Here is a 12,272-nt window from a genome sequence, read left to right as displayed (position 1 = left end):
AGTGTCTGTTTTATGGTGACATTGAAGAGCAGCCTCTCCACTTTGGGGTTGTTGACACAGCTAAACTTCCCCAGCCCCGAGGAGTGAAAGCAGCCGTTATATTCCTGGTTTATATTTTGTATAAATTGTGTCTTAATATGTGCTTTGTTCAAAACCCAGAGCCCTCAGGGTTTGCTTAGGGAAACAAGGCTTCTGAGAGATTAAACCAAATAATCCCAGGGCCAGACAAACACTGGTTCTGTCTCACGCTGGGCACTGTGGTGGCACTGGCAGCAGCACCACTCGCTACAGATGCCAAACATTTCCCATTATAGGACCACAACTTCAGCTCCCAGCACTGCCAGCCTTGTTTTGGCTGGAGTTCCTCAGCTGGATCCCAGCCCTGGGCTTTATGTTTGCTCCCAGAAAAAAAAAAAAACAACATTCATGCAACTTCTAAGAAAGTCTGGGGAAATCCTTGTAAGGCTTCGATACTTGGCAGGGGACATTATGGGATACCCAGAGGGGAAACCACCAGAGTTTGGCAGGTAAATTCTCCAAATACATGACCCCAACCAACAGTGAGCATTCCCTGCCTTGGGGCTGAGCAGCTGGAGCAAGGCTTGCCCAGGAATTGCTTTTCCTCGTGAGCAGTGCCAGGGTGCCCAACAGGGACAGTCTGTCCATGCTTCGCTCTCGGGGGTGGTGAAACAGGGAGGGAAAGGAGGAAACAACTCCCAGATGGGGATTTGGGTCCAGATGAAGGAGAGCACTAAAAGGGAGTCTGCAACAAGGATTTGGGGAGGACTGGAATAAAGAGGCAGGAGGGCAGAAGGCTGGGAGCATAAAATGGAGAAAGGAGGTCACCAGCAAGATGTGGAGTTGAGGCAGGGCAGGGACTGAGATGTGACTCCAGGGCTGGGGATAAGGAGCTGGGAGGATGGTGAATGAGGCATCCTGCTGATGTTCAGGGATTAGGCAGATATTCCACTGCAAAATCCCTTCTTCTGGCCAAAGGCTGCTGCACTGCTGATGTGATGCTTCTGTGTCATTCCTGGGGGCTTTCTGCAACTCTCCCAACCTCTTGTTCCCATCCTGCCCCCTCCGTGGCTTACACAGGACACTGGCAGGTGCCATTCTGTGCTGAGTGTGGGGGCTGGATGGGAGCAGAGGGAATGGAGTGGGTGGGATCTGAAGGGTAGTACAGGACTCCTCCAGCAGGTGTATTTGGTCTTCTTTGTGGTTGGCTGAGGAGGGATTTTCTGAACAAGAGAGATGATCACAGACTATCAGAACTCACACAACTCCATCCTCTCAGCACAACCTTTCCAATAATCCCTTTCTTCCCAAATGTTCTCTACTCAGGGTGTGTCCAACAACATTTCAGCCTCTCCATTTCACAAAACCCCACCAGCACATACCAGAAGGTTTGTAGCCTTCTCTGCTTTTAACCTCTCCCAAACTTTCCTGGACCTTTACAAGGGGCAGTGAATCTCCAGCTGCAGTTTACAGGGAGATCCAGAGAAGAGAATTATCAGGGAGTGGACAGTGGTGAGAAAAATCCCTCCTGGAGTTAAACAGGCATTTACTCTGGTAGCAGAGTTTTCAGACTGTCTTTAGCACATCTTATACAGATAAAATATTGCTGCTACCCTCACTCCTAGGTTTAGCAAGAAGGACAATAAAAATCTCAGCTGCATATAGAAATTTATTGCATTATGAATGTTGACTGAAATATTGCTCTTTCTGCAACATTACCAGGGGCTGGTGTGTGCACAGCCATGTCCTCCTGGAACCTTTGGAATCAACTGCAGCCAGGACTGTCCGTGCCACAACGGAGGACACTGTGACCCCGTGACAGGAAAATGCATCTGCACAGCTGGCTATATAGGAGACAGGTAAAAACCAACCCCCCAAAAGCCTTTCATTTTAACCAGGGATTGTCAATATTTATATCCCTTCTAGGACAATCTTCCCCTCTGAAAAATGGTGTTATGTTTCTATTGCTCCAATTAGGTTCATCCTTCTGAAGCACTTCAAGCAATATAAATGTGGCAATGTTATTACTTTTTATTGGCAATGCTCTCCATTTACGGGGGTTTTTAATATAACTTTTAAAATTTAATGGATTAAATTTAATTTAGATATTTACAGTGATAAATTTAATAGAGAGCATTACATGTTTACAAGATATGTAAATGAACTATCTTTGTACAAATTAATATCCTCAAGAGTAAGCAACACAGCAAGTTTAATGTCTCCTTCAGCCCTCTGTGCTGCTGTAGCACTGATCCATCTCAGCCACCAGCAAAAGGTGATAAATCCTCAAAATTTATAAACGAGAGCCTTCACCCATGAATCGATCAGAGGAGATGATAATATTGTTTTACCAAGGTGTCATGGATTCAGCAAAATGACTACACAGCAAAGTCAATGAGGGATTGCAGCGCGTGCTGGCTCAGCCCTCCAGCTAATCCTGCCTGCCAGAGGTTGGGAGGTGCAGTTACAGCAGCTCCCGGGGCAGCTCTCACTGGGGGCTGGGCTGAGGCACCTCGGTGGGCACAGCTCACCAGTGTGCTGTGCTACAGCCCTTCCTCCTGTGTATTCCCTGTTTTTATGAGCTGGAGGAAGCTCATCTCAATATACTGACAATGCTACAAATATGCTTTCAGGCAGCAAAGCTCGTTGGAGTTCCTCCTTTGTTGCCTCGCTGTGTAACCAGCAGGTCTCTGTAGCACAAAAACATCCAACCCCCATCCCTGGGGGGTCAGGAGGCTGCTCCTTCCATCACACAGGGAACTTCCTTGTGTCCATGTTATGGACAGTGATAATTGGAGGAGGCTCAGGATTTTTATGGGGTTGGATGTGGTAGAAAAACTAATTACTTCTAAATAATTGAGTGGAGAAGACATTGGTGTGACTCTGTTCCCCATCCTCCACCTGGAGACAGTGCTTCCAGCCAGGGGCTACCAGAGAATTACTGTTTCTCTCCTTGTGGAGACTTTTTCACTAAAGGAAGCAACTGCCCATCCTGACCCTTATACTGGTGACCACATTCAATCCCAAGCTGTTCCCAGCACTGGCCGTGCTTGGGAAGGCTGACAGAGCCTCTGCTTCCAGGTCTCCTCGTTTGGTTGTTGCACATCCTGATGAATTCCTGGCTGTAGGTGAATGAACAGTGCTGGAGCTGCTGGGATCTCCCAGCCAGCAGCCTGCATCCCCCTTGGGGATGAGGGAAGGAGATGGGAAGGTGGTTTTATTGCTGATTGTCCTCTGAGAGGGGCTGGAGAAGGCGGTTCAGGGAGACACTGGGCAGAGGAAACACCTCAGGGCAGAGCTGGCAGGAGCTCACAAGGATTGTCCTTGAGCAAAGGGACTGTGGACTCATCAGATCTGGGCCTGGAGAAAAGTGGGAGACGTTTGGACTCCAAAGAAAGATGTTTCTTGGGAAGACAGAAGCAGGGAGGGAAAAAAATAAGGCACAGCCAGTTGGGAGAGGTGGAAAAGAAGCAAGGGAAGGTCACATTGTGGACCTGTATCCAAGCAAAACCCTAAGGAATGGCTCACCTTCCTCATCCTGGAGCAGGGAGGTAAAAGACACCGAAGGGAGAGGTGGGAGAGCAGAAATGCAGGGGTGTGGAAGGATGAATGGGAACGGGATTAAAACAGGCAGGTAGGAAAGCTCTGCCAGCAGCAGGGCAAAAATGCAGAAATTCCCACCTTTCAGACAGGTTATTGGAAGGTTAAAACAGGTTTATCTGTCAGCCTTTAATCCCCCTTCTATAAAGGGAGGGAGACTTCAGGCCCATTATATCCCAGTGGAGCTGTGCCCCTCTGGTTTGTCCTGAACAGACTCACCTGGCTGGGGGCTCTGCTGAGCAAATTTGATGAGGGCAGGAGTAAGGACAAGGTCTTTAAAGAGTCTAAATTGCTTTCCTTGGCTTTGTGTTCACCCCATGTGGGCAATGGGACAGATCAGTCAGTTCCAGTTTAGCTTAAACTCTCGTTTTACTCTCTGGATCTCACGGGAGTTACAGCACGATTGCAAGGAGAGCAGGAGGATCTGCTGCACCACAAAACAGTGTTTTCTTTCATGTCTTACAAGGCACTGAAGAAATCTTCTTAATAATAACTGATATTGTGAATAACCTGCAATAAAAATATAAATACACTTTGCCTACTATCATCTTTAAATTATCAATAAGTACTGTATAATGCTACGGTTCATGGTGGTGTGCAGAAGATAATAACAGAGAGTTAGATAAATATCTGTGGAGATGAAATGGTCAGACAGGGCTGTGTGAGTGTAATTGCCACACTTTTGTTCCCTACCTGTTTTCCAAGAGTGGCACTGCACTAAATCTCCAGGAAATTGGCAGGCACTGTTAATAACTGCAGGATGCTTTGTGCTCACAGAAATGACTGGATCTGTCAAGGAAATGTATGTTTTACAAACTGGAAAGGAATAATAGCAGAGGCACAGTTAGAAGCTGAGGATGGAGTGTCTCACAATTCAGTGCCTGACAGGAAAAGTGAACATGCTGGTTTAGCTTTGTTTTCCATTTTGCCACTAAATCTAAAGGTTGAATCTTAACAGAATAAATATCACATTTTTTAGAACTATACGAGCAGATTTATTCTCCTGTTGTTGTGTTTGTAGCTGGTTCTCTTATCTCCTGGTCGGTGTATTTTGGATGGCTTTTCATATTTGTGTGTCCTACATAAACACGACCACTGTTTCAAAACAAAGAAAGAGAAAAGCCTAACAAATTTTACAGCATTATTCCTTAACAAAAAAGAAATTATGGAAAAAAATCTAGGTCCATGTACTAAGTTCATCTGTTAAGCAGGCTGTCTTCTGTTTAATATTTTGTGAAATTGCTTCCATTAATTCTACAGGTGACAGCCATATTATCCTATCCCAACCCAAATAATTATAGTACATATTAAAGTTCAGTGGATATTATAATACGAATCTCCCCAGATAGGCAGAAAGCAATGTAAATTAAACAAGAAACATAACTAGGGCTTAGCAGCTCATTTTGTAATTTAATTGAACAATGTATCTGGTTGTTAATGGTGCTATGGACACATTAGATTGATATGTTGCAAAGGAAAGATGTTTAAGTAGAAAGCTAATTCCTGCTGTGATTATTCTCATGTTCCAGAGGAGTCATTATTAGTATTCTTTGTATAAAATTCATTAGCGGGAGCTGCTTGATCTCCAAATAAATAAGTTGGTTAAATTGTTAGTAGAAAAAGGCTAATTATGTAAATGGATTAGGTCGTCAATATTTCATTTCCAGATGCTTTTCTCCCTGCTAGGTAATGCTTCATCTTCTATAAATATGGAGTGATACAGAGCACTATTGGCTAAGTGTTCATCCCGTTGAGTGCAGGGCTCTCCTCACGAGCAGGGGCTGTGCAGCAGTGGGGAATGAGGAGCTCAGTCCCCTCCTCCTGCAGTTCCTTTGCTGGGAGTGTTCCAGCCCCACTGCTCCCCTCCTTTCTTTGCTTGTTCTGCTGCTGGGGATTCTGCAGGCTCTTTCCCTGTTTGTCACAAACTCCTCTCTCCCTGGGTCTCATATGAACTCCTCACCTTGGATTTGTAACCAGCAGCTGTGGTGGTGGCTGCTGGAATTCAGTCCCTGGCTGGGCCTTTCGCTGTGTTCATTTATTTTTAGTAAAACGTGATAATCTGAAGCTGCAAAAGTAATGCCCTTCTTATATACTGCCTGTGTTCATTGCAGTTTTGCCTGCCTTGCATCACACATTAATCTTTTATTACTGATCATTATATTAACTCTCACCTGCCAGCTGTGAAATGACCTGCAGAAAGACATTTAACAATTGCCTCCATCCACCGAGTTTACAGTATACACTTTAATCAATGCTCAGGCTTAAATTAATGCTGATAGGCAATTTCCAATGTCTGGCATCCATGTGATAAGGGAATTGGGCTTTTCTTGCCTTCTTTTGCTGTTTTTATGAACTGAAAAGGCCTGTCTGTATTTCACGGTGGATCATGTAAACTCTAGTCCTGACTCATTGCAGAATTTCGAAACCACTGAATTATGTCAAGCACAGAATCAGTTGCTTTCTTTAGGACCTTGGCTGAGCTTTTCCAAATAGGAAATAGTATGAACTCTTAAATTGGTTGTGTAGGACAAGGAGACAGACTTTTTGGCAGATATGAGAATGTATCCAGTAGGGAAATACTTAAAACAGTGGATGGAAGGTGCAATTCAAAGCAATCTGTGTAGAGTGTTTGCAGGTTCCATTTTTGGGTGTATCAAATATTAAAAACAGCAATTTTGAAGAAGATTCTTCGCTAAGGAGCGTGAAAGTGATTTTTATTGGGATTTTATGCTGCTGAGCAGCCCTGGAGTAGGAGAAGAAAAGTAAATTTATTCTTTAGTTACTCAGAACACACACAAAAGACAAAGGAGTTTGTTTTCTCCTTGTTGGTATAAAGCTGATGCAATGACAGCCAAGAGGGCAAGTAAAACTGGACATTGCTGGAGAAACTTTGCTCAGTATTGCTTAGACCACATTCCCTTTGAACCCTCAGCATCACTAGGAGGATCATGTGCTTCCAAGGAAGGTGCACAGTCCTTCTGTGATAAAGAGAAAGCAAACAGGCGAGGGGTTTTTTTAATCATTTATTCCACATCGGTTTCTTATGGTGGGTGAATGGAATTGTCAAGGTGCAGGAGAGAAGAATGCACTTTGTGAACGAAGGTGATGTTAAGTAATGCAAATGTTGCAGCTCTAATTGGGCAGAGATTAATGCAGTTTCAGGTAACAGCCCTTTCCATGCCCGGGATATCACATCACCCCGACGAGACCATCGGTTCACAGTGTATGACTTAACTAAAAAGCAGTGATTTTGTATTTAGTTCATTAACAGAGACATTGCTGTGCAGAAGGCTGCAGCTCTGAGTGGCTGCCCTGTCCCCTGTGTCCCTGCAGGTGCCAGGAGGAGTGTCCCATCGGGACATACGGCTTCCAGTGCTCACAAACCTGCGACTGCCAGAACGGGGCCAAGTGCTACCACGTCAACGGAGCCTGCATCTGTGACCCCGGCTTTAAAGGGATTTACTGCCAAGAAAGGATGTGTCCAGAAGGGTTTTATGGCCTCAAATGCAACAAGAGATGTCCTTGCAATATTACCAACACCCTCAGGTATGTACATCATGTAATATTGCAGTGCAGGGAGTGGTCAAATAAAAGCATTGGGAAGAATTCAGTTAACTGCACACACTGCCTTTTTCTCTGTAGTTTTAAGTACAAGCATAGACAGTTCCTCTGGATTGCAAAGCTTGGATTTAAATGACCTCAGGTTTGTAACCATAAGCCTCAGTCCAGCCATCTACTGAGCACAGATCTGTTAACAGCTCTGGTAACATCTGAAACAACCTGACACACAGCTTTATCCTGTAACTAAAGAATTGGAGGCATAAGGACCATCAGGTGATGCCCATATGTGTGTATAATAACCCACTGAAGTTTTAAAAATAGAGATATGTTTACTCAAATCCATCATTTTGGCTTTTTTTTATGCCATGGCTTTTCTTGTTAGATCTACAGACAGCAAGGGGACTTTCAGAATGAAACCTAATTTGCTTCAGTTTATGTCTCGTGGCAAATTACCCTGTTGCAAACACTTGAGGCAGATGTATAAATAGACTGAAATCAATATCCCTGAGTCAGTCTGTGGAACTGTAACACGGTCGACATTGTCAAAACAGACTCCTCATGTGAGCCTGTTTCTGCTCCTCACTCACTGTGTGTGTGTGGGAAATATTCAGGAAAATAAATACCAGGGAACTGTACCTACAGTGGAATCAGCCTCGCTTAAAAGGTAGGGGTTTGATGTCTTATTCCCTTTTTTTGCTTTTTTTAGGATCTTATTCTTGAGGTTCTCATTTCTGAAAGCCAGAGCCACTTGAGCACCTTGAATTGACTTTCCCTTTGCAGCCTTGAATAAGCTTTCCAAACCTTGGAAAAACAAAAAAGAAAGAATTTAAGACTCTTCCCTATTATCCTCTTTGTTACCTTTTGTAACTCCCTGCCTTGTTTGCTGACTGCTGGAATTGCTGTTTGGAGATTCCTCCCTCCCTCCCCTGCAGTAAAGGAGCCTGGACAGCCAAACCCTGCCAGCCTGCGCTGTCTGATGGACCTGAGTGCCACATTCCTCACCTGCTCCATGCTGAGCCCCTCGACTCCCACTCCATTCCCCCCCTTTTGTGCCCATTCCTGTTCAGCAGGCAGAGCCAATTTAGGGTTGTGTGTGCTTCAGAGGGAGGTGGGATAATTGATGCCCGAGCAAACATGCCCTTGGTACAGACATTCCTCAATTTCCAACCAGACAGGTGGGGACCTGACTGTCCTGCAGATGATGACAAACCTGCCTTGAATCTTGCTGCCTGATGAAATATAAACACCCCCAATTATGGATGCAAGCAACAGCTCCTAATTTGTGTGCACACTCACACTCACACACACACAAACACTTCAGGCAAATCTGTCTGTGTGCTCGAGATAGACCCTGTTTGTCTCAGTCTTGGGAGTAAACAGGTGATTTTCTTTGTGAATTCAGCTGTGAGTGGTGAGGCTTTGTTTAACTGAAAGTCAGAGCTCACAATGGATTATTTAAAAACTTGTAATTGTGGTGATACAAGTCCCATAGAGCAAGAAAGCTGCAGCACTACTGGGTTTGACAACCAGGATCCAAAGCCTGTACAACAGGCTTCCATCGCTTCAGATTATGTTGTGTATCATGAAATCATTGCAAAAATAACATCCCTGAGGCATGAGCTGCACATTTTACACAAAAGGTTAGTGCTGTGTTGTGCTGAGGATGTGGGATGTCTCAGGAGTTACTGCAGAGGGAGCTGAGGTGTAAATCCCTGCGTGTCAAACACTGCAGCACCTGGCACTGTGCATGACTCCAGCCTGGGGTAAACACAACCTGAATTGCTCCTCAGGGTAAACTGTTCTTCAGATGTGCTGGAGGGTGGGAATATGCTCATGGACAGTAGCTGACACTGTGTCTTCACCCCTCCTGAGCCTGCAGGAACCTGCCTGTGAGCCCATATTCCCATAAAGGTGTAAACAGAGTGGAAGGACTGCAGGCCGTGGGCAAGGCTGAGCTTGGCTGATGTTTCTCAGCTTAGTGCTCAATTCAGTAAGAGTATTTTAGGTGGGTTTGAGGGTGCAAGAATTCATCCTATGTTACTCAGAGGGGTGCTCTGAGGGTTTGCCAGAGGGTCTTTCCTGAAAGAACAGACTGGCACCATCCAGCTGTGAGGAAAGAGGAGGCCTCAGGTTTGAGAGAGCTCAGAAAGGTGAAGGATTGAATCCTCTCCCAGCTCTTTTCTGGGCATGTGGTCATTCCTACACACCCTGTTCCTGGTTGCTGCCTGATGGGTACATTTTATTCCTTCCCTTCCATCAGTGCTCCATCAGCCTCCCTTGCAGCATCCTCTGCTGAGATGGTATCTCTGGTTCCTTAATAAATGAGTCTAGTCTCTCCATTGATAAAATCTCCCTTTTTTCCTACATCTTATCACTGCTGTTAGGGAACAAAGAGATATCAGCAAGCTGTAGATCTGAAAATGTTCTTTCATTCATCCATGGGATTTGGGCTTTCCACTTTTCAATGAGCTCCAGGAGTGCTGTCAATTGCTGAGCTGATGGAAAATGACCTTTTCCAAAGGCACTCCACATTCTGAACAAATCTTTTTGCTCATTGTTTAACCAGTCCCATACAGGGCACTCCTCTTCCCACCCTCCTCCTCCCGTTCCTCCCTGAGTGTTTATCCTTACTGGAACTGGGGTCTTCCAAAGTGGTTCATTTGCTGACAGCCATCTATTTTCCCCAGAAGCAGTTTGAGCTGTTGGCTGCTTGTTGTGGTCCTCAGGTGTGTAGGATAATTAAATAAATACTTGTAGAAGGTGAGGGAAGCTCCTGTCCCTGGTTTTGACTCATTTCATCTGGTTATTGGAGAGTTGACTGGAAACTCAGAAAGTTCTGGGGGCTTTGAGGAGCAGGTTGAGGAGGAACATTAAGAAGTACACAATCAGCTTTTCCACTTTCATAGATCTATCTGTTTTAATGGCTGAAGAGATCAGTGTGATCATCCAGTCTAACCTCCAGCATGGTAAAGGTTGAAGAACATCATCCAATAATTTCTGCATCAGAGCACAGTGAAAGGCACTTTGTGCGGGACGTTTGAACAACCCCTCAACTGAGATTTAGAAAAGGTGATTTAGAACATGTTGGAGACTTGGACTGTCCTTCTACAGGAAAGGATACACCTGTAAAAAATCCTCCTCTGCAAAAAGCCCATGTTGAGACAGCCTACAGTTTTGGAAAGGAATAATCCTGGCTTGGTCTTTAAGGCAGGGAAGAAAATGAACAGCTGGAATAGTCTTGGCCACCCAGCCTTCTTGAACACTGCTGTGGAGCCAGGGTGTGGAGCCATGTGCCTTTGGGAATGTCTTTCCAAGGTCACAGACACGAGAAGGGAAGGAAGGCACTGTGACAAAGTAGATCTTCAGAGGCTCTAATTCCTGCCTCAGCACTGACAGGTTTGGAAGGACCAAACCCCAGAGAGGAGTTTGTGTGAAGGTTTGCCTTGACCTGAGTGGATAAATGTGCTGCATGAGGCTGGCTTTGAAGATGTGCTGGGCTGAAGGAGTGGCCCTGCAGCCTCATTGTGGCCACTTCTTTAAAGCAAGAGACATTTTAGTAAGGAAAACTGAATGTAGTATGGACACCAAGAGACAGAAAATACTGTTAAATAAGGATTAGAGCTGTTGCTAATGAAGATGAGATGACTGGTGCTAATGTATAAACAGAAAGTCAGAAAATTCTCTGGGAAGAAGTTGTTTTGGCTGAAAGATGTGTGGAGAACAAATTCAGAGTTTGGAACAGACTGTGCTGTCTAAAGCATTTCTTTTTCCAATTTGCCTTAAGAAAGTTACCTGTTTTCCTCCAATTACTTCAAAATTAGATACTTTAAAAACTTAAAGGTCAGAAATGCCTTTGTGTTTTCAGTTCAGGTAGTAAAATTCTTACAAATAAATCTTTTATTGCTGTAAATGTGGCTCAGAAGGGATCATACAGAGGCTTCCAAAGTGCAGGAGGAGACCTGGAGCACTTTCCTTCTCAGCCAGTGGACAGCTCCATTCCCACCTCAGCTTGGCCTGGAGCCCTAGGAACACTTGGCTGCCTGTGTTCACCCTGGGTTTTCTCTACACTCTTCCTTCCTGTGCTGCAGAAGACTTGAGGAAATGCAAGTTGTTAAGATTCAATGCAAACTGCTATTGTACAGCACTGCCAAAGTTCTGGAAGTGTGGAAGGTTCCCTTCCTGCTCCCAGCAAGGGTTGGAAGGCAGGTGTTAGTGGGTTTGCCTTTGGGATCCTTCTGGAACCCTCCCATTCTCTCCCCCACCCATTCAGTGATGCTCCTCTAGAGGAATCCTTTGTGTTCATTGATTTCAGTTTATTGGAGGCACAAGAAATGCCCCCCATACACTGTGACCTGTGCTGGCAAAACGTTCCAGGGACTTCTGGCCTTGACAGGTGCCTTCAGAGCAGGAAGGGAGGAATTCTGGAAATATTTATACAAATTTCTAGCTGTACTTCCTATTCAAGCTTTATTCTGCCTCAAGCTTTCCAACCTCAGTCCAAAGAGCATTTAGATCACTGGGCAGTCTGGATGCACGGATGGTTGGATGGATGATAGATGAATTTCTGAACTATGTTATGTGTCTGGGTACATATTTTGACCAGAATGAAGTTGTACAGAATGCCAGCAGAAGAGAAACATTCCTAACACACACATACATCCAGACTTACAGTACATCATGAGCTGCAATATATTTACTATGTAACTCTACTCACTTTAATTACTGGAATAGTTCATACCTCCCAGATAAAAAAAAAGAATTAATATAAAAACTGTTTAGTGATATCAGCTGCAGATCTTAAAAGGGTTTCCAAAGGAAGAAAGGCATCACTTTAGAAATGAGAAAGATGAAGCAGAAAGAGTGAGTTACATGGCCAAGATTCCCTGGCAGGACTGGGGAGGGAACAGCTGCTTTCTGCAGTTTGGAAAAGCATCTCAGTCTCAGCCCTGCTCAAGTTAACGCTGCATCAGGCACCTCAATTACCAAACAAGTGCTTTTGACTCAGGAGAGAAACAAAACCCTGATCTGCTCAGGCTGGTGACAGAATTGTCCTTGCTGCAACGGGAACATGGTATGGATGGAGGGACCCAAAC

General features: G+C 44.8%; 1 protein-coding gene across 16 annotated transcripts in view; it reads left to right on the top strand.

Annotated features, from left to right (window-relative positions):
• The window catches only part of MEGF11 (multiple EGF like domains 11), a 272,466-nt gene that overhangs the window by 181,945 nt on the left and 78,249 nt on the right, over positions 1-12,272 (top strand). For all 16 annotated transcript variants that reach the window (XR_010433848.1, XR_010433849.1, XR_010433850.1 and 13 more), the window contains 2 exons: positions 1,741-1,877; positions 6,952-7,164. Coding sequence is in view for 13 of the 16 variants with exons in the window: in XM_064669249.1 (XP_064525319.1) it covers positions 1,741-1,877; positions 6,952-7,164 (350 nt within the window). In the remaining 3 variants the exon portion in view is untranslated. The remainder of the gene's footprint in view (positions 1-1,740; positions 1,878-6,951; positions 7,165-12,272) is intronic.

Source organism: Pseudopipra pipra, chromosome 12 (genome assembly GCF_036250125.1).
Source record: "Pseudopipra pipra isolate bDixPip1 chromosome 12, bDixPip1.hap1, whole genome shotgun sequence".
NCBI lineage: Eukaryota > Metazoa > Chordata > Aves > Passeriformes > Pipridae > Pseudopipra > Pseudopipra pipra.
This window is presented reverse-complemented; position numbering and strand designations above follow the sequence as displayed.